The 24,796-nt window shown below is 46.2% G+C and overlaps 1 protein-coding gene and 1 long non-coding RNA gene across 3 annotated transcripts in view; one reads left to right on the top strand and one right to left on the bottom strand.

Annotated features, from left to right (window-relative positions):
- LOC129385128 (uncharacterized) overlaps window positions 1-24,796 on the bottom strand; it is a 37,110-nt gene that overhangs the window by 1,655 nt on the left and 10,659 nt on the right. The window contains exon 1 of one of the 2 annotated variants that reach the window (XR_008612710.1): window positions 20,725-20,790. The exons of the other annotated variant lie outside the window; for it this stretch is intronic. This is a non-coding gene — a long non-coding RNA (uncharacterized lncRNA). Of the gene's footprint in view, window positions 1-20,724; window positions 20,791-24,796 lie in introns of those variants that run through there. 2 annotated transcript variants of the gene reach the window in all.
- Window positions 8,756-24,796, top strand: part of LOC126531551 (alkylglycerol monooxygenase-like) — a 28,032-nt gene continuing 11,991 nt past the window's right edge. Inside the window, exons 1-7 of the mRNA XM_050179111.3 lie at window positions 8,756-9,188; window positions 11,488-11,618; window positions 15,707-15,858; window positions 16,741-16,844; window positions 19,619-19,781; window positions 20,740-20,885; window positions 24,386-24,520. Coding sequence (XP_050035068.1) covers window positions 9,081-9,188; window positions 11,488-11,618; window positions 15,707-15,858; window positions 16,741-16,844; window positions 19,619-19,781; window positions 20,740-20,885; window positions 24,386-24,520 — 939 coding nt within the window. The 5' untranslated portion in view covers window positions 8,756-9,080. The remainder of the gene's footprint in view (window positions 9,189-11,487; window positions 11,619-15,706; window positions 15,859-16,740; window positions 16,845-19,618; window positions 19,782-20,739; window positions 20,886-24,385; window positions 24,521-24,796) is intronic.

Raw genomic sequence — 24,796 nt, 5'->3', positions numbered from 1 at the left:
GGGTACATTCGGCTATCGCCGTAAAATCTGATCTGCGGGTCATGCGCTTCAGCTTTTATACATGACTCGTGGAGGGTTCCAGTGTAATCGCTGGTGCCCGTGTGCCTTCCAGAAACTGCTACTAAGTTTGTGTCGAGCACAGAATCTGATTGAACGTGGCGCGGCGACAACGGACAACGGATAGAACCAGAGATAATGTTCGAGAAACTCCCGATACAGAAAGCCGCTTCTTCCTGTTGAACCGTACGCGCCGTAGACCACACTGCTGCGCATGCTTTACGTATCAATTGCATTTTACCCTCATTATCGTGTTCTCCTTAGACCGAGCAGTATTGAAAATATCACTGCGGAGACACCACGTTGAACCATACGAAGCATAATAGTAGCGTTGATTTTCGTCGTAGCAGTCATGGAGGAAGGCATGACTACAGGAATGCATATGGGAACGCGGAAGTCATTTGAGTTCCGGTGCGTCAAGCTAGGCTCACACGGTACCCTGCAGAGCCCATTCGCATTGTCACTTTCTGTAAGCGCTAGAGGAAGTTGCAAGGCACACCACTGAAGCTAGCATACGTGACTTCAATCCCTGTGGTTATATCCCATGGTCCCGAACGAACGTGTATCCATTAAAGCAGCAAATTATGATCTCTTTAAATTGTACATTACTGATTGCATCTGAACTTGGAAACAGGTTTCTATTTTCATCTGTGGTGTCATGAAGCTTCAAGGATTGGTAAAGCTGCTTAGGAGCTGTACGACAGCTGCATTTTATAGAATATACGAATGGTCATATTGGCAATCCATAGTGAATAGGGCAGATCATGCGATCGAAGTTGGCAAAGTCTGAGTAAAGCGGGCAAGTGTTTGGCGCTTGAACTTCGGGATAGATTCGGTGTAAGAGGGTGGCGCTAAGGTATGCCCCTACTTGCAAGAGTCCGAGTGTCAATGCCTGAGGTCTGTTAAATTTACTGTGCGGCGGCGGAGACTTCCGCCTCCCCAGATAAAAGTGCTTTGTGAGTTCACTGCACGAGGCAGGGGGATCCCTATCGTCCGGTACCTGAGCGCCGCGCCACCCGACAGCTACGCGGTCGACGACTCTTCACACAGCTCTGTGGCTTTGTTGAGGTTGGACGGGGCGCCCTTGAACTGTCCCATGTGAGCGGGGAACCAGACGATCATGTGTTGCTTGATTTCCTTGTCCCGCAGGATCCGCAAGACAGGTTTCGAGACGGTGCCCTTGGCGAGTGCTCAGACCACCGATCTCGAGTCGCTGTATATCGTCGTTCTCCCGTCGTCCAGCAGGGCCAACGCTATTGCGGCCTGTTTCGCAACCTCGGCCGCCGTCGTCCGGACCGCCGAGGAACTTGTGATCTTCCTTTCTTGATCGACGACGACTGTAGCGAACACCTTTCTGTCAGGGTACCGGGCTGCATCGACGAAACAGCAACTGCGGGCGCGTGCGCCGGCCTCTTCCAGGAGGACATTAGGCCTAGCCCTTCGCCTGCCCACGTTCTACTCGGGGCGGACATTCCGAGGAATGGGGCCACGCTAATGTGCTGTCTCTGTTCTCGAGGTACGCTGCATAATCTAGTTTTGATCTCCGTTGGGGGAACTCTAAGCTCTCTCAGGATGTTTCCCCCGGCACTGGTGGTAGACAGCCTGGTAAATTAACTGCGCCCTCTCCTGTGACTCCGCTATCTCTTCTAGCGTCTTGTACATGCCAAAGTGGAACAGTCGCTCCGAGCTCATGAACATGGAAAGCCCGAGGGCTCTCTTGACCGCCTTTCTGATCAACGCGTTCAGCTTGTCCCGTTCCGACCTCTGCCAGTTGTGCATGGCTGCGACGTAGGTAAAGTGACACATCACGAAAGAATGAACCAACCGGACTAGGTTGTCCTCGCTCAGTCCTTGCTGCCGGTTGGTAAACGTTCTTATAAACCTGATGGCATTGTCGTTTTTATACGGTTTTATACGAGCTATACGACAGCTCCTATTAGCAGAATGTAGAGGAATGGCCATATTGGCAATCCATACTGAATAGGTCAGTGCAAGAAGAATATGCTTGGGAACGCAGGGTTCTATCGTGCTTCCTCACTTTCAAATCTATTTGGCTTTTTTTCGCTTTATACGACTATATGAGTTTTATACGAGCTATAAGCTCCGTTTAGCAGAATATAGGAATGGTGATATTGACGATCCATACTGAATAGGGCAGTGCAAGCAGAATATGCTTGCGAACGCGGGATTCTATCGTGCCTACTTTTTTTTCGAATCTATTTCGTTTTTTTTTTCGGTGTTCTTTTCACTCAATATTTGACTGACGGAATCTGGCCCATCGTGCGTGACAAGCTGCATTAGTTTGTACATATATTCTCACCTCATCGAAATAAAATTTTGTTGGAAGCAAGGGCTTCATCCCGTCACGTTATCCTGGTCATTCTGTTCGCGCTGTTCTACTCAGCTCTATTTATGGGTGGGTGCTTAGTAAATGAATCGAATGGCAGCATGGAAGACTACAAATTCCACGGATGTGGATTGGTCTGCATAGTGTGCGCTTTGAGCTCAATTATGGGTGACATCACTGGAGTGACTGACTGTACGTTACTCAAAATATAATTGAGCAACCGGCGTAGACATGTATAAGTGACCACTGTGCTCACCGTGAACGTGTCTTCTTCGAGAGCTACTCGTGGTACCTGTGTTTTCCTTTTTACGATAAGAAGAATAATCTTGTTTGGTGCGCGACCGACGTTTAAATTCACTCGAACCTTGCCCTCGCGACAAGTAGTACGGGACAACGTAGGGTCATGCGGTAGGAACAGGGCGTGTCATCACCGAGTTAGTTGTATGAACACGCTACGCTGAGGTATTGGGACTGAGAAATTACTCAAAGATAGCCCATAAATATGGGCACAGCAAATGCCAGTTTTTCTTTTCATTCATCAAATGACAAGGCATCCTTGTTTACCTTGCCTGAACAATTATGTTCACATTGTACCAAAATGCTTGTCGCGCCCACTACATTGCTCATCTAGTCAAGCACGCTGACGCTAAGCTCACGTCATTGTGCTTATGCGGGTGCGTTTGTTTTTATTTGCTCAATTTTTTTCCTGTCATTCTTGTATACTATTTAGAAAGTCAAATGTTCTGGAAAATTCGGTCTTGAAAGTTGACAACGTTTTCGATATCGCCAATTAAATCATAAGATGTCATTGTCAATCCTCCACAATGAGGTTTATATACGGAAACGCATCTACTGCGAGTGATGATATACACATGATCGAAACATTTTTTTTTCAGCCAGTGGGCTGTTTGTTGCTGTTAGCAGTGAGTGAAAGGTATAAAATGCAGCTTCTTCATAAAATGACCACCATCCTTAGTCATCCAGGTCATTGGCACTCATTAGTCATTCAGATATGTACATGTAGCGTATGCACAATACCAGAAACATCTCAAACGAATCACTGCGGCCTTATTCCTTGATTTTAAAGTTGCGTACAGCAATGTAGAAGATCACGAAATTCTAGACGCCTTAGAAGCTGTAGGGATTGGTAGACACGCCTTTCTCTGGATACGCAGCTGTTTGAGTGGAGGGTCTTTCTTTATTTTGACTGAAGACGGGCTAACGCCGTCTAGCTATACCAGTCGTGGTGTACTGCAAGGCGGAGTACTCAGCCCTACCCTGTTCAACCTGGTGCTCATTGGTCTCGCCGATTCGTTACCGCAAACCGTTCAGCTCTCCGTATATGCAGACGTTTCAGGAGTGACACGTGTACAAGTCCGCGCACGACTTCAGAAGGCTTCTTTTTCTCTTTAAGCCCAGCCCACGTGGCGGACAAAAGCAGTCACTAAGATGAATTCAATATTTTTGTGTTTTACAGAATTGATTAAATTCCAAAGATAAATAATTTTTATAGACTAAATTCATGATAAGTGCTATAATACGAGAGCTTTTGAGCACGTCTGAAGACACGGGTATAAAAAAAATAAGGAAATTATGCCTACTGCACTGATTCGAAAAGCCTCATAGCCGCGTTCTGTCGTTTAATTGTCAATAATTACGAGCAGGTATGTGATGCGAACTATTAGTTGTTGTTTTTTTTTTGTTTTTTTGTAACAAGCTCGGAGGCCGATAAATGACCGATAGTACAGAGGAAGGCAAGGACGGGCGCAGCGAGTGGGCAGGGAACGTGATGAACTTGGAAGAAGGTATAGGTTCGCGAAGAAAGGGAGAGAGGCAATTACAAGATAGAATGGTGAAGGCGAGAGTAGGAATATCTGGGTTTCATCTTTAATACACAAGTAACTTTTATAAGTGTGCCGCTTTTCGTACAATTGGTCGCCCATTCGTTCTCCATCTCAACCCGCCGTGATAGCTTAGGAGCTATATGGCGCTGTACCGCAGACCTATGCATATCGGGTTCGATCCCATGGTCACAGCGACCACATTCCGATGGGGGCGGAATGCAAAAAAAAAAAAAGAAAAGCTCATGTACCACGCCATGGGTACACAACAAAGAATCCGGATGGTTAAAATTAGTCCGGAGTTCTCCCACTACGGTGTGCCTCATAATCAGATTTCCAAAACAAGAGAGAGGTTTTACGCGCTGTGGTTGCTCAGTGGCTATGGTGTTGGGCTGCTGAGCACGAGGTCGCGGGATCGAATCCCGGCCACGGCGGCCGCATTTCGATAGGGGCGAAATGCGAAAACACCCATGTACTTAGATTTAGGTGCACGTTAAAAAACCCCAGGTGGTCAAAATTTCCGCAGTCCTCCACTACGGCGTGCCTCATAATCAGAAGGTGGTTTTGACACGTAAAACCCCAAAATTTAATTTTTCTAAGAGAGAGGTTCACAGGCAGATGGAGGCAGGAGATGGTGGTAGAAGAAGAAATTTAGCTTCAGTGACATTCCTTGTTGTACAGTTAACCATAATCCGAGTGTGAGCTTTTTTTTTCTTTCCTTACACCTCGATGCTGTGACGCCACCACCGATCTCTACTATAGTGGAGATAAGTGCAAGCCACCATACGGCTAACGTTGATCCTGTGTTGACAGACTTCCCACAGAAGAAAACTAACCAAAGTGTAGCCAAGAAAAATACAACCGCCAAAATACGTTCAATAGAGAAGTCATTAGTTTGAAATTAACGTTGCCCACGTAATTGTCTACCACATCGCACAAGAATCGTCAACTTCAAAGTTGATTCGGCTATCTGCGACTGGGCTCTATCACCTTGCTAAAGTAAGAGTTTGATTGCTTGCTTGCTTCCTTGCTTGCTTCCTTGCTTGCTTCCTTGCTTGCTTGCTTGTTTATTTGTTTGTTTGTTTGCTGCTTATTACTTAGAATGGATTAGAGTTGGCTCTCCGAGAGCCAGTCGCCGCTATCTTGTTAGAGGCAAAAGACCTTCAAGACCGCCCTGGGAGTACTCTAGTACACGCCAACCCACAGGCTCCTCGAGTTGGGCGTACACAACACGCTCGAGGAGATCACCGAGGCGCAGAGAATCGCGCAGCTGGAGAGGCTGTCGAGCACCGTAACGGGAAGACGAATCCTAGACTTGCTCGGGATTCGATATCACGAGGCGCGTGGACTGAAGGAATCACTGCCACCGGAAGTCAGGGACGCCATAAAGACGGTAAACATGCCGAAGAATATGCACCCGGTGCATGACGTGCAAAGACGTATACGCAGGGCGGTAGCAATCCTCGAGAAGCATGGAAGACGAGAAGGCGTCCTCTTCGTCGATGCAGCCAGGTACCCACGGCCAGTCGGTGACTCTGATGGCGACTAGGGACGTCGACCACCACCGCCGCTACAAGGGAATGTGCGAGACGAACCGCAGTTACCAGCACCACCATCACTACTGCTACTACGACAAAAACGGCAGCAGCAACAACGGCAGCATCGACACGGCCGGCCGACGGCGGCGGCGCCCGCCTTCTCCATGGCAGTCGTAGATACAAAGGGAACGATCCGAGTCACGGCATCAGCGAGGCTGCCGCCGGCCGAAGCAGCGGAAGAGATGGCCATAGCCCTCGCGGTACTCCACGGAGGTGCGGAGGATAACCTGATTATCAGCGACTCCAAATCAGCGATTCGGAACTACACCAAAGGTTGGGTGTCCGCGGATGTGGCGCGCATGCTCAACGCCCTGGCCGGGGACTTCGGATGCGGCACGATTACAAACAAGTCCCTCAAGTGGTCCCCGCGCACGTCGGGGAGCTTGGCAATAACAACAACAGCCGCGACAATAATGACAACAACAATGCTAACGGCCGAAGACGCACCGACACTCCACCCAACCACAACGAACGCGCCCACCTCGTCGCGAGGCAGCTTACCCGCCGCGACGCGGTCCCCCAGAGGGCAGCCGCTGCCGTTGTTGTGCGGGACCCCAGCTATAGTGAACTAGAATGTATTCTATTCTAGTTCACTATAACCCCAGCGGAGGAGTGACGGTGACGGCGGCGGCCACCCCGTCTGGCGCGGCCGCTGTAGTTGCCAACAGAACACAAATCGCGGCGGACGGAGCTGGGGATCACGCGGACGCCGACTGCGATGTCAAGGAGTTTCCGGCAACGTACAGAGAGGTGCTTGACCACTATAGGAAAGAACGAAGAAAATATCCACAACCCCACGGGCGCCTAGACAGGTCCCAGGCGGTCGACCTGAGACGGTTGCAGACGGGCACTTTCACCAACCCTTACCACCTGCACCGCCTGTGGCCCGCGCTGCACCCGTCGCCCGGCTGCCCATGGTGGGAGCACGAACGGGCCGACATGGCCCATGTGCTTTGGAAATGCCAACGCCATGAGGAAGAAGGACAAGGAGGAAGGAAGAAGACAACATCACGACCCTCTGAAGCGGGGCGCCTCAGTGAGAGATGGCAAGCCGCCCTCCTGAGCGAGGCACCCGAAGACCAGGAGTGGGCCGTCCAGCGGGCCAGGGCTGTTGCCGAGGATCTCGAAAGATTTTCCTCAGGCGATGGACCCTTGGCAACCTAGCCCCGGGCACCAACATCAATAACCGTTGGACAAATAAAGTTTATTCCTATCCTATCCTATCCTTATTTTTAGTTTCCATCTTCCTCTTAAATATTTTCAGCATTCACAGACTCGTGTTTCTTCAGTCACTGCAGCTGTTTTAATTATGACGATACGCTGCCCCGGCCTTTGACACGTGCGTTGCGCGAGGCGCACACTAACAGTCGTATGGCTGCGCAAAGATTACGCTGTATAGAGCAAAATAGAAACGCCTTTACGAAATATCCCAGCACTCAACTCTTCACCGATACCTTAACAATTGAAACGTCAACTTAGGGAATCTTCCTACAAACACGTTTAACTTTTTCCGTACCGCGCCCATTGGGCATCGTTAGTCCGTTAACGATGATTTGAAACGCCGGTTTCGAGACTTTCCGCACCGCCCACAGAGACACTGCGTTATCGGACATGGAGGAGAACTATTCTTTTGTTTTCTAAGCAGTTCGCTTTTTCTCCCCAGGCGGTGATTTTTGAACGCACTCCGAAATTTTCAAGACCGTCAAAGTAGCAAGCAAACATGGCCGCCCGCTATCGATGGTTTAAAACGCCACTTTCGAGGCCTTCCGCGCCGCTCACGGACACTCTGAGCCATGGGACGTGAAGAAGGAGAACTATATTTTTGTTTTCTAAGTAGTTTGCTTTTTCTCCGCAAGGTGTTAATTTTTGAACGCACTCCGAAGCAGAAAGCAAAAATGACCGCCTTAGGGAGCGGCGCTCGCGCTTCGAAAGACCGCAGATCTCAGGTCAGATCTCGGTATTCCGCCGCGTTTGCGGCTGATTTTATCGGTGGATTGGGCACCAGCGAGTCTGAAGATGTTGTCATTTCGTCGGACTTTGACTCTGAGAGCGACGACGACGCAAGGCAGCCCGGAATATTGGCGGCCGCAGCCTGGAACGCCAAACTGTAGTACTTGCACTTAAATTTTTCTAGGGGAAAGCCTGTTCTTTGTAAATTATAGATTCTATGGGATTTAGTGCCGATTAGACAGCAATGCATTTTGTATATCTCATAATTTTTGTTATTTCTTTCCTTAGTAGATACAAGCGTGTCTTTACAACCGTTGTTCAATTTTTTCCCACAATCTTGATTTTGGCAATTTATATTTTTATGACATACATCTCGTTAATAAAGCTTTTATAGGTGAAAAGTGCAATGATTCTGCTTTATAAATATTGAGTGCATAGTTCTTTCAGAAGAAAAACATCTGGCGTAACCTGCAAAAACATATTTTCCCCATGGTACGGAAAGAGTTAACAAAAAAGGTGTGTGTTGCTACAGTTCAACTGTACTTCCTGATGACTTACCAAAATTTACAAAACGCGATGAGCTGGGACAACGGTAGCACTCATAGTCCGCAAGAAAGCACAGGGTCTCTCTATTTCCGCTTGTCTGGTGTAAATACTCTTTGGCCGTAGTACTATGCTCTACTTACTTTTTGTGTCGCTTAGTGTGCCGCCCAGGTAGGTACCTTTATATAAGCAAATTTGAAAAGGTAGGCGTGTAGGCGTGGTAGGCGTGCGTATGACGGCCTCCTACCCATCAACTTTGAAGTTCGCGCTGCTTGATGTCCGAGAAGCCAATCGAGCGTACGTTTAGTCAGTCTTCGAGAGATGGCAGCACCAACTTCAGCAGAGGAAACGTGTGATACGTTTGGCTGATGCTGCTTCGGTGTTTGGAGATCCATTCTGGACAATTTCCACCACGTTTGAATGCAGTCTTTTCAGTCACACCAACGCACAGGAATTGTTTCTCAAGGGCTAAGAAAGCTAAAACAGGGTTAGTGTCCTCACAACGTCGGCCGTAAGCTGTCGAGTGGCTTTTCACTAAGTTGAAAGCGTTACGACACCACTTGTTGCAAGGCCAGCCACGTCTGTTGCGAAGTTGCCGCTCTTGGCGGAAAATTGACGCAGCACGAAACACAGACAAAAATTGCTCTCCGCCTTGCGACAGGTGATACTCGCTCCGGTAGATCAATCGAAATGCACTAAGCAAGGCGTCGTTGGAAGGCGGCGACGGTACCGCCTTGCAGGGCCATGGATCTGCCCGAGATTGCGAGGCGTTTGGGATACCTTGTTTACTTCGTCAGCCCGAATGAGACGTCGTTTGAGAAGCTCGAAGACGTTCCCGACTACATTGTACAGGCGAGTGGCGCAGTTATTTCAGCTCCATCGATTCAGAATCGCAGATTGACGCTCTTTAAATTTAAGTACTAATCTGGGGTGCTATACTAGAAGGTGTTGGTCATAATTCGGCCAGCTTAGCTATGCGGTATGCAGCTGTATGTTGGCTGCTATGCGTGGCTTTCGACAATGTGTACACGCTTGCACTGACAGTATTCTGTGCGAATAAAAAGGCGTACACACGTACGCGCCGAGAGTTTCTCATCTACCTTGACGAAGGCCCGGACCGTACGTGCATGACCTTCGCAACTAGCCTGAGAAGAAAAAGTGTGTCATCCGGCCAGTGGCGACGCTTTGGCGCGGTATCTGGACCTCTTTAGCATGGTAACGATGGGAAGGAGTGCGGCGTGAACGACGAAAGTAAATTAAGTAAATGTAAGACGAAAATACCGCTCATCTACATTTCTCCATTCGGTTAGACTTCCATTCGCTCGGTCGGAGCAGTGTGGTCATTGTGGTTGTGTGTCTGCGTTGGCGTACGATTCTTTGTCGTATTCCCGCGAGCGCAGAATATATTGACCCAGTCACGTTAATTTGACAGTCTTTGTAAATAAAGAAAAAAGTGGTTTTTATTGTATTTAATTTTAATCGCTACATGAATTCTTTTATGGAAAGATTCACGCCTCATGTGCTGATGTTATGTAGGTAACGCTTATTGAGTATCTTTCAGAGTAACGCTTCATAAATGTTCGATTACCTTCGGAATAGAAATGTTGGCAGGTTAGCCGGACTATTTCCGTCTATCTTGCTGGCCGCTAAACTTGGCGGGCTGTCTGAAGAGGTTAGATCGAATGTCTTTATGGGCCCATGTGTGGAAACAACGAGAGGGTCTGTGTCCTTCCTTGACCTAAGAAAGCGGACATAGCTTCAACGCAGCTTATTTCTCTTCTCTCCAGAAGTTCTGCTGAACAGTGGGATGAAGAGCTGGGTGAACCAGAAATCTAACTACAGCAAATTTGCAGTGGCGGCTCAATGGAAAACGCGGTTCTGATACTTGGCGAGAGTAAATAGTCGCCGGCCAAGGCGGATTATTTGGGCCAAGCTTGGCAATGTAGGTTGAAGCAAGCCTGGGGACTGACATCGCCGTCACGTCAGCCGTCCAGAGGCGTGTTCGGCGTTGTGCGAACTGCTGGCCAACGTTAAGCCTCGAATGGCTCAACATAAATTCTTGGATGGCTCCGATTTTTCCAAATTGTATTTCTCTTTATTTTACACTGACTCATGCGGAAGTAGAACCTTGCGTGTAAACATTACATACCTAGTCTATGTAATTGGTCAACGATCTTATGCCTAATTTTCTATTCGCTGATATTCCCACTCTTCCTTACAAAACTGCTCCACGCACGAGCAGTTCATTCCATTCACACACAGCCATTCTCATCGAGTCAGCAAAAAGCATGTCGTTTGGATACACCCCACAGAAAGTGATCGGAGAGAATGACAAGGAACAATGGAAGGAGACATAAGCGCTGACTGGCAACTAAATTTTATTTGGGCATAACAGCGGTCATATAACAAAGAACATCACGTATGCGTGCTACGAGCTGTAATATATATATATATATATTAGAAGCCAAACGTCTATACGTATATACGTATATATTAGAAGCCAAACGTATATACGTCTGAAGACACCCCTCTCTCCGCCGGCTACACCCGGGGGGGGGGGGATGACAGAAGACCTAAGGGCCCCGGGTGTCAGACGACCTAGCTACGCCACTGCATTATGGGCAGTCAAGGTGCAAAACTTTTTTATGGAGGGCAACTGAAGGCTTACTAACGCAGACGTGCTTGTTCTTTTTGATGCGGTATGACTCCATGAAAAGGCTTCACCGTTGTTCCAACATAAACTTTAGCGGAGATTCAGCGCTTGCTTATGTCTTTTTTTACTGTCCCTTGTCGTTTGCGTTGTTCACTTTTCTGTAAAGATGTACCGATTTCCTGAGCTAGCGATTCCCGTGCAGTTGGATATGTTAGACAACTAAAAGAGTCGTAACCCTATAGTCAGTACAGAAAACTTTCTGCATCCTAGCAGAGCCTTCTCTCTTTCTTTGTGTGTGTGTGTGTGTGTGTGTGTGTGTTTCTCTCTGTGTGTAGGTACATGGCAGGGCCGCGTTGCACTTTTCTTGGAGCTCCCGGTACAGCTGGTCGCACTCTTGCAGCGGCACTAAATTCTGCTAGGAGCTGCCAACGTGTGCTGAACCGCCTGCTTGGAATCGAATAAAGTCTGTTTCTTTCCTCTCACGTATGCTACTCGCAGGTTGTGCCTCTATTTACGGCGTTCCTGCTGATCGAACTGATATTCAACGTTCTGCAGAAGAACAGCGACCGTTTTCAACTTGACGATGGCCTGACCTCGATAGGACAAGGCATTATTCAAGAGTTATCCCGGTGAGCCGTTGCGAGTGGCGAGACAAACGTACCCGCAGAGAACCTAAAGAAATTGAGACTAGAAATATCGTTCTTGTTTATTTAAAGATTGTTGTTTTCTTTTCGTGAGTGTGCGTGAGTGCCAGTCGCATATCGAAACAATCGCACGTTATCCGTGTGAGTTCTTAAAAGCAGTACAACAGCTACCGAATCTGTACTCGGTCGACACATCGCTAGTATGGGCTGCAGTAAGTATGCAAAAGCTGTGAAGAACTCTGAACAGAATTAGGACCGCTCATTGGCTACAGCACGCCTTCTCGTTCGCAGCGCGTTTGCTAATAAATATTCGCAAAAAAAAAAAAAAACAATAACAATCGCGAGTGATATATAAGTTGGGAAAATAACTTCTATTACTTAATCGAGTGAATAGGCCGGATACATTGCCTCAGAGCGAGCGGAGCCGTTGAAGAATTATCGTCTGAGTCAATGTTACTTTCTTCATAAAAGTCAGGGGTAACTATCTAAACATTCAATAGTTGATTATCAAAGCCGTATTTCCAGTTCGTGTTAGGCAGCATTTCTGACTGTTTGCCTCTGAAGATAACGTATTGTGCTACCACAGCTTCTTCATGTCAGATCGGGAAGCTTTAGCTTATCCGTGTACGTATGCTGTCATTTACGAAATGCTGGAGATGTAAACATCAAGAGCATAAAAGATGTGCACGTCTACAGCAGTAAGCACCACGAAATGTCGTTGCAAGTGCTGCTGACACAGAGAAGACAATGGAGGAGTTCCCTACAACAGTATTGGAATATAAGGAACTGGTGGACGTTATGCAGCAGCAGAAAGACAGACACGACAAAAAAATTTTGTATTGGAAAGAGGAAGCCACGTAAGTGGTAGAACAAGGAAATTAAGCAAGCTATAGGAGAGTGTAGGCAGTTCTCTAGGGATCATCGAGAAGACAAAAAGTTGGGATTACACAATGAAAAGGGACTTCTTTGATGGAACAAATACCGAGAAAAGGAAAGAGTGGCTGGTGAGCTCGTACAAGAAAAATTAAATACTCAAGTGAACGTTGTGCGCTTAACATTCACAAAAGAGACAGAGGTGCGCCAAAAAGATTCTAGAACCACGTAAGAGCACTCGGAGCTCCAACTAAACATTCGCAAACGACTTTAAGGAATGAAGACGGTAACATTTTCGAAGGTTACGATACGCTGCGGTACATCACAGACGTTAATTAGGGTTAACTTCGGCACGAAAAAAGCGTAGTTCAGACTCAAACATATCCAGAATAACAGAGAAGACTGAGATAAAAATTTAGCATAGAAATCTGTTACAGTAAAAATGCAGAAGTAAATGTCTCTACTAACACGGCCACCGAACCCGATGAAATCCCAATACAGCTAATCAACAACCTCGGTCCAAAGAGAAGGCGCTGCTGACTAATGCCATAGAGCAAGTGATTAGAACGAAGAAAATTCCGGTTGGAGGGCGTGAAAGCAAGGTGAACCTCATTTACAAAGGCAAAGGTGATAAAGATAAGACAAGCTCGTACATGCCAGTTACAGTAACGTCAGTGATAAATAGAATGGCAATGCAACCATCAAATTAGAATTGTCGATGTTGGTGGAGAAAAATGATGTACTCGGGGAACTACAGAATCTGTTTAGATCTGGCAGACGCTTAGAGGATAATATGTTTGTACGAACTCAGTGCATAGTGGTTTCAGTAGTTCAGAAAAGACCATTATGGATAGCACATCTAGATATCAAAGGAGCCTACGACAACGTAGACAGGGTATTGTTATGGGATATTCGCAAGCGCGAAGGCATAGATGGCGATTTCGTGAGGCTGCTGATTATATATATATATATATATATATATATATATATATATATATATATAGAGAGAGAGAGAGAGAGAGAGAGAGACCCGACACCCGAGTACAAATTTCACGGGAGGCCGAAAATGTAATGAAGTGGTGGAAATTTACTAAGGACTGAAGCATGTCCACTGTTTCCAGTGTTGTTCACGCTGATATTAAGGACATTAGGCTTTGATTTATCCTACATTCGTAATGGACAAATGGTGCAACAAAAGGCCTCCGGACTGACGTATGCGGACAACATAGTGGAATTAGCAGACAATGCAAAAGATTTACTGACGCTTGGGAATACCTGTCCTAATGCAGCGAGAAATAAAGGCTTTAAATTTAGCCCAGCGAAATCAGGAATTATCATCTTTAATGAAGACGCGAGTAATTACGTGGTGTCAATTCAAGAAGCAAGTCATAGCCATAGTCAAACAATATAAATACCTCGATGCATGCACGAAGAAAAGTCTTACTCATGCACTCACCAAGATAATCTGAAAGTATAGGGAAAGTGGAACGCAAAAAAAAAAAAAAAATTAAATTATGGGGTTTTACGTGCCAAAACCACTTTCTGATTATGAGGCACGCCGTAGTGGAGGACTCCGGAAATTTCGACCACCTGGGGTTCTTTAACGTGCACCTAAATCTAAGTACACGGGTGTTTTCGCATTTCGACCCCACCGAAATGCGGCCGCCGTGGCCGGGATTCGATCCCGCGACCTCGTGCTCAGCAGCCCAACACCATAGCCACTGAGCAACCACGGCGGTTGTGGAACGCAGCAACATTGACAAATAGAGCACTATGGGGCACAATAGATATGAGGTGGTGCATGGAATCTGCAAAGCAGTAATGAAGCCAGTGCTGACGTTGGCGAATGCCATTCTGTGCTTAAAATATTATATCCTGTCGGGGTTGGACGTTAACCAAAGATCGGTAGGCAGTTTGGCTTTGGGAGCCCACGGTAAAACCACAAATGAGGCAGTGCAGGGTGACATGGGTTTGGCCTCTTTTGAAGTCAGAGAAGCGCAGACCAAAACTAGTTTTGAAGAAAGGCCCAGGAACATGGATAAAATCATGGGTGGATAAAGGGCATAAGTATTTCTGCCTGAAAAGCGCGGACGCAGAATGGAGGAAGAGGTCAAGAAGGTTGGCAACCAAGCGCAGGGTAATTGAAAGTGCAAATTGACGACCAGGAGTCATAAAGAAAGTAAGAGAAACAGAAACAACGAACTGGATGCTAGGAACGGAAACAAATAAGACCATGCAGAATTACAATAATGGGAGAAATATATCAGAAAGTCTGTACGATAACACAAAGGGCAGTGCCTTGCTATTTGAGGCTCGAGCGGGTTGCCTCAGAAGAAAAACATACCGGAGCAAATATTCGCAACAAGATGACGCATGTGTATGCTGCAGCGAAAATCGGGAGACCATTCAGAACATCGTAATTGAATGCAACGGGATTCCCCCATTGAGACCCGTAGGTAGCGCACCCTTTCAGAAGCGCATGGATTTAAAGTGGACATAAGCGTCAACCGGTCAGCAGTCGAGATAGGCAACGGACGTTTAGAGCATTTGTGAAAAAAGAAAAACAGGGAATAGATTGATACGACCGCATGCATTACAGCTTAGGCAGCGGTACAAGGTCGATAAAGAAGTTTCGAGGAAGAAAAACAAATATTAAGGAGATGTATACAATAATGTTGGAATGAAAAACATGTATAGCATACCTGATTAAATCAAGCTGGCTAGGTGACTATTTGTCACCACCCCGTTTCAAAGGGGATGCCAATAAATCATCATCATCGTCGTCGTCGTTGTCGTCATCGTCAGCATCGTAGTCGTCGTCATCATCATCATTATCAATGTATGCTTTTTCCATTCATATATCAGGTGCTCTGGTATTCCGTATATGTCTACGGACCAGCTACAACTATCTATAATTGAAGTGTCTGAGCACGCTCAGCACCCAGTTTTCCCATGGAGTAGCTACGAACATACTATCAGGTCGATAGAGGTTCACACATTTCAACCTCTATTGCAAATTTCGAAAGATGCAGCTTTCTTTTTCCATTAGCGAAAAATGGGGAAACACGTGCCGTCTTCGTTTCTAAATTTAGCCTATTGAATCGCCGTTATATTGTATTGCTTGGAAACGAAGAACGAGAGCAGCTACAAAAGAGAGTAGGTGCCTGACATTTACACATATTTATTCCTCCTTCCTGCAGCCTCTTCACGGAAGGCACCCTCCTGGCCGGTTACATTTACGTGTACAACAACTTCAGGATTCTGACGCTGCCTTGGAATTCTACGGGAACATGGTTCTTCGCTATGCTCGCCATCGACTTTGCATACTACTGGGTTCACCGCTGGGGTCACGGCGAGTGCATGAACCTCATCTGTCGGCCACATTGTACTGGCACCGCGATAAGAAAAAAGAACTGTTAAAAAAAATAGCGCTACACTTGTTGACCTTATATCGTAACGTTAGGACCGTCGAAGCATTTGCCTGCCTACATGTCTACCCAAGGGGACTAAAAAAAATATCCAAGAACACCTAAGCCCTTCTTACGAGTTGTGAATACAAAAGCAGTAACGTTCAATTGAATGCCGCTGAGCGATCCTTCGAGTTAAGAACTCCTCACACGCAAGCGAGCGCATTGAGCCGCTTGGTCAGCGCTTCCTAGATAGCACAAGGCCGATCCACTTCGATCCGTGACGTCATGCTACCTTGCACAACTTCCATAGAATCTAAGGGGGATGCTCCCGAGTAAGCAGCGGTGATTTTGATGTCACACTATTTCGTCACGCCGGGCTTGACAGTGGAAAATTCGGTCCAAGCAGCATGACATCATAAATCAGAGTACACAGGCCTGCCATCTCAGCTTCTGAGCGCGGGGACATGTAGGTTCGAAACGCATTACCACTAACGTTTCTCCTTTCAAATTTGTTCTGCTTTTATGCTCTGATTTCGATTCTGAGACACCGTTTTACGTAGCTGGATGGCCGCAATGGTACGACAGTTTGAACTTTTCATGAAGCGTTTACTTGGATATCGCCTGTGTGTAAAACAATATTTGATATCCCATATTCGCAAACACTGTGCCAATATAGGTTCGCACAAAGAAACTTCGACATTTAGACGATAATATGTCGCCTTTCTAGTAAAGATTAATTTCTGTATAGGGTAAGCACCGGTGTAACTTCCAATTATTTAGGCACATTTGGTTTGACATCTTTCTCGATCCCTTGTTGCATGCAGAGGTCAATCTGGCCTGGTCGGGCCACCAGGTACACCACAGCTCCGAGTTCTACAATCTGACAACGGCCATGCGACAATCGGCTCTGCAAGCTTACTATGAACCCGTAAGCATGCGCGCTGATTTCCTTCGTAATGGCTAGGCTGGGTTGATACACTGATAGCTGACATTCATCATTTGACACCCGAAAGTAAACTATTCAAATGCTAAAGTAACCATTATTTGTTTAATGTCTAGCATGCGAATATTAGGTAAAGCGCCGACGAAGTTTTGAAAGGAGCAAGAAAGGCAGAAAGCTTAAACAACCGAAACTACGGTATTTTAATGCGTAGCATTCGTTGGCTATGTGCCCGGGGTAATTTTCTGCTACATTCCGTTCGGTACCTCCGGTTTTGTGTCCCCCGACAGACCCCTAACGCCATCTAGGCTTGAATATGTGAATACGCAAGCTTCTGTACGCTTACCGGTTAACTATTTGTTGGCTCACTAGCCTCCGACGCGATATTTTGTTCGAAAGCCGCCAGCTGCTGACACGCATCCGCCCAAACTATATAGTTTCATGCGACAATTACTAGAGGGCTAGTGTCTGCAGGAGCTGGAAGGGAGCTGGTTCAGTTAGCATGGGAGTGATCGTTACTATATATCCTTGCTTAAAGTTGGCCTATCAGCCAGCAGAGCCCTGAAATAGGGGTCCCGACCATCGATAAGCCTGACATGAGGTCAGCTCAAGAACTAACAATTCAATAAAGTTTACTCGCACACTCATTCTGGCTTCAAACGGATTCGTGACTTCGTAAATTGATCATTTTAAAGAAAGTGCTGTTCCATAAATAATTAAATAAACACCATAAGAATTGTCGGACGGCAGGGTTTAAACACACGATGTCCAGTGTAGAAGCTCGACATTGAAACCATTACGCCAGGGGCGCATGTATCGACAAGCGGCATAGAACTCGCGGGCAAGTGGGCGCGTTGAGACGCCTGACGTGTTTCGAGGCGCAGTTAAAACGCAGGTGAGAGCTTGCGCAGACAAGGAACGCGGACAACGCAAGCAACTGGAGAATTGCGACTGCGACAATAGGGAGAAGCTTCTGAAGGGGATGCGTTGCAGAAAAGGCGAGCGCATCGTTGGGCAAGTTATGCGAGGAAAAAAAAAAACGCTACAGCAACATTTCTGCCATGGCATGCATGGTATTATTTGCAGTTGCTTATCTCTTAAAATGCGGCAGTCTTGACTTCAAGACAACAGTATAGGCTTGATAAGTAATCATTACAAAGAATGCTACGCACAATATATGACAATTCCCCAGTGCGTATAGTTTCTGCCCAATTTTTTTTGCTGCTCTCTTTCGCGACATGATTCCTATCGTAAAACCCATGACGTGGGTGCCAGCGATGCAACCCTGGCGCCTGTAAGCTCCTTTATTTCTTCCTTTCTTTGAGTATACGTAAGTGTAATAATTGCAATAGAGATTTAAGGATGCCTTCGATGCCTCGAACTATCAACGGTGACCACGTGAATACTGTCGCCCAAATAGAAATGCGATGCATACAATTGTGTTTATTTTCATTTCACGAAACATTTGATTTATCCACTTATGTGCACCGCGCAGGTCATAATTGTAATGTCGTGCAATGTTTCTGTCTATGCACTACTGTTCGCATGCTGTGCTGACATGCAACCAAAAGGTCAGGAGGACACATACTGTGAGACGTCGGCAACGATTGATATGTGCCTGAGGAAGAATGGTGTGGATAGATGTACGTAGAGAGAACAATGACACATATGTAAAATACCGCTTACGTATCAGTGCAGATATGTTGGTACATTTAAGACTTGTACACACAATGTGTCACGTGGCTCGTATCCATTGTGGGGTGTTGACCAGGAATGGCACGTACACAGTGACATATACGCAGTAACCCAAGAATGGGGGCAGGCGGAATGTAAGAAATTTCAAAGGTGCATATAAAAAGCTTCGTCCTGAAAATTGTGCAGGTCGAAGCTTATTTCATCTTTACTTGTGCATTCGTATTTAATCAGGTCTCAATGACGTGCCACGCGATTCATACTGAAAACAGCTACCACTTCTGAAGCCTTTCAGCCGTGATTAAACAGCAGAGATTGCACGCCGGGATACAGACATGGCTGCGCAACTATAGCTTAATAAACGCAGCTAATGTGCCCGTGTGCTCTTAATGGCGTTGGTCGCTGGGCTTGGTAAGGCATTTCGCGGTGGATATAAACTGCGTTCCAGCCAACGTTAGCCAAGCGGTCCAACGAAAAACAGGAGTAAAAAACTTGGTGCAAGACACCATTTTCGGTTGCAAGAAGTGTGACGACCAAACACCGTACGTCCTAAAATTCTATCTTGCACCGTGTTTATTCAATCTTTTCTTTCTTTCGTTAAACAGCTTGCCTAACGTTAGCTGGGACATACCGGTGTAGCGATACACGCTATACGCTGTCTCCCGTGGTCCCGGCCAGAAGTACAAGTTATTAAGGTTGATAGTTGAGAGAGTTGATCGAGTAGGCACTAATGCATTAATGAGAAACGCCACCTCGTATACTCCTGAGTCAAGATGTCACGTTACAATCGATCTCTCTTTATGTCGAGCTTTGTTACGGTCTTCGTCGCGCACAGATATGCCGGAAGTGCCGCTGAGTTTTCTTTGGAGTTTGGCATCTCCAACATCGCTGACAAAGGCTCAGTATCTGACGCCATCCGCTAACGTGCACAGCAGCGCCTGTGAAACAATAAACACTATTTGGTCAGATAGTATTTGTCCTTCCACTAAACCACCTGCTGTGTTCCGGGCCGTTCATGTGACAGGCTTCTCGTGCCGCCTTAATCTCACCGTCACGTGCATTCCTTGCAGGTCCTATACCTTCCTCTGGCGCTGGTGGTGTCACCGAGCGCCTACATGGTGCATCGACAGTTCAACCGACTCTTCCAGTTCCTCATACACACCGAGGCTGTACAGACGCTGGGCCCGCTGGAGCTAGTGCTGAACACTCCGAGCCACCACCGTGTGCACCATGGTAGGCTATCGCTATCTCGTACGTTCGACAAATACGTTTAGATATCGTCAATGCTAAAAAATAAAATAAAGATATAACCGTGTTCCTTGAACCGACAGACGGCCATTCAATAAAGGCGTTTGCAAGGGTGCCAGACGTTTGACGACTGGGAGAAGAAGGAGGGGGAGTGGGGAAAGAGAAAGCTTCGATAAAGATAAATGGAGGTTAGAGAGCAGCTCGGCGGGGAAGTAAGAAAGCTTGAGAGCAGAGCAGCGGATTCTGAACAGAAACTGAAGAGAAATTTAAGGTGATTTATATAGGTAGATTATAGTTCAGAAATACCAAATAAGGTTACTCATACCGTGAGCGGAAACTCAGAAAACCTGACAGCACGTTAAAGCGAGAAATGATGGTTGACTAAACCTTGTAAAATCCTTCTTAGCGCTTGCGCTTGCGAAGTTAGAGCTATTGCGCCGATGTGATGTACCAAGAAGCCCAAGCTGCTCTTGTGTCCTGTAAATCCGGCACTTGTTCGCCTTCGCGTTGCGGATTTTGACGGCGTCTGTTCAGGGCTAAGTAAGTACTCTTTTTAGAGTGAGGAGTGGTTGCACTGCATTCCCAAGCAACGAGACTGTCAACCTGACCGCTTATAAGAACTTGCTATTAAGGTCGGTTAAGACCGGCGAAAATTCCGAAGTATGACGGCGTCAGATTGAGCCGATGGACGTGGTTGTTCGGATGCGACAGCGACATTCAAGAATGGCAGATCTGCCTTCGTTTCCTCTTCTGTAACGGAACCTATTCCGCCAAAAAAATGCGTATATAATTTTAAAAAATAATTCTGCCAGTGTACACTAACTTAACATTCCCTCTATAAAGGGAACATTTGTGTGCTTGTTCAGCGCAGCGACTTGCCAGTCTTTGACTTCTATTCTTCGTATTTATACTTACAACTGTGACGTACCTGTGTTTTTGTCAGGCAGGGACCGCTACTGCATAGATAAGAACTACGGTGGCACGCTGATCATCTGGGATCGTCTTTTCGGCACGTTTGCGGCTGAACAACGCCGGCCGGCGTACGGGCTGACCCATTCCGTGAACACGTTCGATCCATGGACTCTACAGGTACGACGTTGTCTCTGGTCTCCTGCGTCTTTTTCTGCGAGCACGATCGCCTTGCAGATTGTTTGCACGCACGAAAGCACGCTAGGTCCGTAATTTCTGCAGTGGCCAAATAGCATTTTAACGTAATTTTCGTAATCAAGGTCACAACAGGCATTCGACCACATTAATCACAAAATTTTGTTGAATGAGCTTGACAGATATGAGATAACAGAACTTAATCCAGATTTACTTAACTATTACAGCTACAGTAGACGTCAGCTCGTATCGATTAATGGCTTAGGTTCACACACACACAAAAAAGAAATAGCTTCAGATTCCTACTCACATTTAATAAATATATATAATGACGCCCTAGCGCAAATTGCCTCAAATTCAACTAAAATCAAAGCAATAAATTTTCCGTACAAAAGCCACACATATCTCTTCAGACCACAAATTACTGTTAAATTTCCTGCCTATTGAAATTTCGCACACTGAAATTCTACTGGGCACCTACTTATCATGCGCATTGCAGTGTAATGAACATATCAACTTCCTTCTTCACAAATTGTGCCAGGTGATCGCATGGTGCCTTAAATCGTAATAGACGCGCGCTCCCCACAGCTGTAAAGATGCTTGTATATAACGGTTTGCTTGCTTCTCACCTTAGTTATTGATGTTTAGTATGCACTACAACAAATGAGGCCAACTTGAGCAAATTCTTTTTTTTTTAAATTTTGGGCTTACTGCGTGCCAGAACCACCATCTGATTATGAGGCACGCCGTAGTGGAGGACTCCGGAAATTTTGACCACCTGGGGTTCTTTAACCTGCGCCTAAATCTAAGTACATGAGTGTTTTCACGTTTCGCCCCAATCGAAATGCGGCCGCCGTGGCCGGGATTCGATCCCGCGACCTCGTGCTTAGCAGCCCAACACCATAGCCACTAAGCAACCATGGCGGCTAGATTCTTATTTATACAGAAAAGAATGTTACGTGCAATTGCTAATCTCCTGTACACTACCCATACTGACTGCGCAGTTGTTAAATTCGATATTCCTAACGTTAATGAGACGTACAAAACCAGAATTATGCGCAAAATATACTCTGAAAATAAACAGAATTGTACTGTCCTCAAGAACATGGCCAACGTAATCGAAGATATACCTTCCCGTCTTACCTTTCACCCCGAACGGTGGAAGGTACTGTTCTCGAGAATAAATTATGCGCTAAAATGCTTAAGAGCACTCTACCAAGGCTCCTTAACAAATACAGCAAACTGTGTATCGATATGCGAAATTTTGAGATTGCTTTATTTTCACCATGCTTGCGCATCAGTACATAGAAGAAATGTACCTAAATGATGAGGATAGCGGGAAAAAAGCTACATTTCAGCAAAGCTTCACCAGCCCGGCCACCCCCTGCTTACAAAGGCATGCAGCAACGGAAACATGCTCACACAGAACTATATACAGGGTGTCCCAGCTAACTTGGACCAAGATTTTAAATATACCCCAGAGCTCCAGAGAAATCGTACCGACTGCATAGTAGCCGTAGTCGTATGTACTTACGGCAAGTATTTCTTTCATAACGAAGTTTTACTCAATTAATTACTTTTCATTATTTCTTTAATTATTGCTTGAACCGCAAACATATCAATTACAACGTTGTAGGGCACCTCAAATAACCTCCGAGTCAAGCATTTGTGTAGTGCTCAGGTGTGCCTCGTTGGCTTTTCCGAGAAAAAACAAAAGCGCGCGAAACATCCAAAATACGAAATAGGCGCTCGCGCGCCGCTACTCAAGCACTCCCAAGCGAATAGCCACGGATTTACTAGCGGAGGCAGCTCGATACAGGGCTTCACTCTACGTGACGGTCGGGGCATCAAGAGAGCACGCCGCTGACGCATCGATAAGCCTTGCGGAGCCTTGTACGATGCGGCGATAAGAGAATGCAGCCGTATGTCTCAATGGTTGCTTGTAGGCGCTTGAATAGCGGCGTGCGAGTGCGCATCTATTTCGTATTTCGCGTATTTCGCGGGCTTTTGCTTTTTCTTGGAAAAAACAACCAGGTACATTTCAGCAAGAAATAAATGCTTGATTACGACGTTATTTAAGGTGCCCTACAACTTTGTAATTTATATGTCTGCGATTCAAGCAATCATTAAAAAGATAACTAATTAAAAGTAATTAATTAAGTAATACTTCGTGATGAAAAAATGCTGGCCGTAAGTACATATGACTACGGCTACTATGCAGTCGGTACGACTTCTATAGAGCTCTTGGGTATTCTTAAAATATTGGTCTAAGTTACCTGGGTCACCCTGTATATATATATAATAGTGAGCGTGAGCCAGCCATGTGTTGCTTGTATAGCAACAATACCGCCACTAACGCTGTAGGGCTCAGAGCTCTTCTGCAGTAGGCTCTTCCTTGTTACGTGCTTCTCAATGCTATCTGAACGTAAATCTCTTTATCACTTAGCTTGTGCTTCTTATCTGAATAGTTTCTCGATTATCTGCAGGCACTTTCCACAATTTCCTGGATAGAAAGCTCTATACAGTACGTTGCCGCCTTGCAAGGACACATCGCTGAATCATTTCGCAAGTCAACCACATTGATCATGTTCACGCGTGCCAATACATTTTTGTAATTTACGTCACTGCTGCGGCTTAATAATATTTGCTGTTCCCCTTGTCGATCATTTTTATGGACCATTACTTTGTGCGCATGGTGTCACCTGATGTGCGTGCTAGTTCAAAATTTTATTGTCAGACTAACTGTGGAGCAAAAGAATGTGCTGACTTGATGCATCGCAGGCAGCCATAAAGTTTGCCACATCACTGCTTCGCGTCAATTGAACTTCGAGGAGGCTCGATCATCAATTTTATTGCCATCACCTATAGAAACGTTTCTACAGCGGCTGTGACTACATCAAAGGATAGTAAACGGTTATAATCGCGAAACAAGGTCCTCAATGGGGCGTTGTGAAGAACATTAGAAAAGAAGCATGTGCACCGATTACTTGTTCGTCGTGGGAAAACAGCGGCTAGCGCTAATGGGGACGTGGACATTTATAAGAGGCCTGTTCTTGTATCACGGACAAGCTTCTGTGAATTAAAGAAAGCCACAGAGTCGGAGCCTCTGCACGTATGTTACTGCGCCAAGTAGCCGGCAGATTTTGACGGCACTTTCTGCATTGGTTCTCTGAGAAAATAAGGAATCAGCGTAGTTCGCTTCTTGCGACGGTTTCGTATTTGCCAAATCGTGGAAGAGCAAAGCGGAACTATTAAATTCAGATTTGACACTTGGTGGTGAATTCTGCCTTACTAGGGGCAAGTATACTCTGTGCGAGTCTTCTGCTCCTCTGCTTAAACATACGTGAATGAATTTGCGGGACTATTTTCACGAGCGCTGCAGCGCATGTGCTTCTCCGTAGCCTTCCTTTCGACCGATGATGACGTGAGGCATTGCTCAAAAACTATCGATGTCTCCCATCACCATGCCCCTTCGCCTCTTTTAGATGCACCACTTTCTGCACATATGCCGGCAATTCTCGACCATCAAGGGACTAGGCAACAAACTTTCCACCTTGTTCAAAGGTCCTGGATGGCAACCCGGCAAGTCGAGATTGGGAGATCCGAACGACATTCCAGACGTGAGTCATTCAACATTGTCGCATAGTTACATCTTACAAAACAGACACATAATGTTTTACAGCGAACATACATTTAAGCCGCACGCATTACTCGTATGTTAAAGTGAATATTCCTTAGATAACTTTCCTGGTCTCTCCTGAGCATGGCTGCTGCTGCTGACCTGCCGTATTAATAAGCGCGTGCCTCGCGTCGCGTAGCACGTGCGCGGGAGAGCACGTGCACGAGTGAGTTTCGATTAAGCCATGGACGAAGGAATGAAACGGCAAAAAATATTA

The sequence above is a fragment of the Dermacentor andersoni genome, chromosome 5 (assembly GCF_023375885.2).
Source record: "Dermacentor andersoni chromosome 5, qqDerAnde1_hic_scaffold, whole genome shotgun sequence".
In the NCBI taxonomy this organism is placed as follows: Eukaryota; Metazoa; Arthropoda; class Arachnida; order Ixodida; family Ixodidae; genus Dermacentor; species Dermacentor andersoni.
Note: the sequence above shows the minus strand (reverse complement) of the source record. Positions and strands in the feature narration are given on the sequence as shown.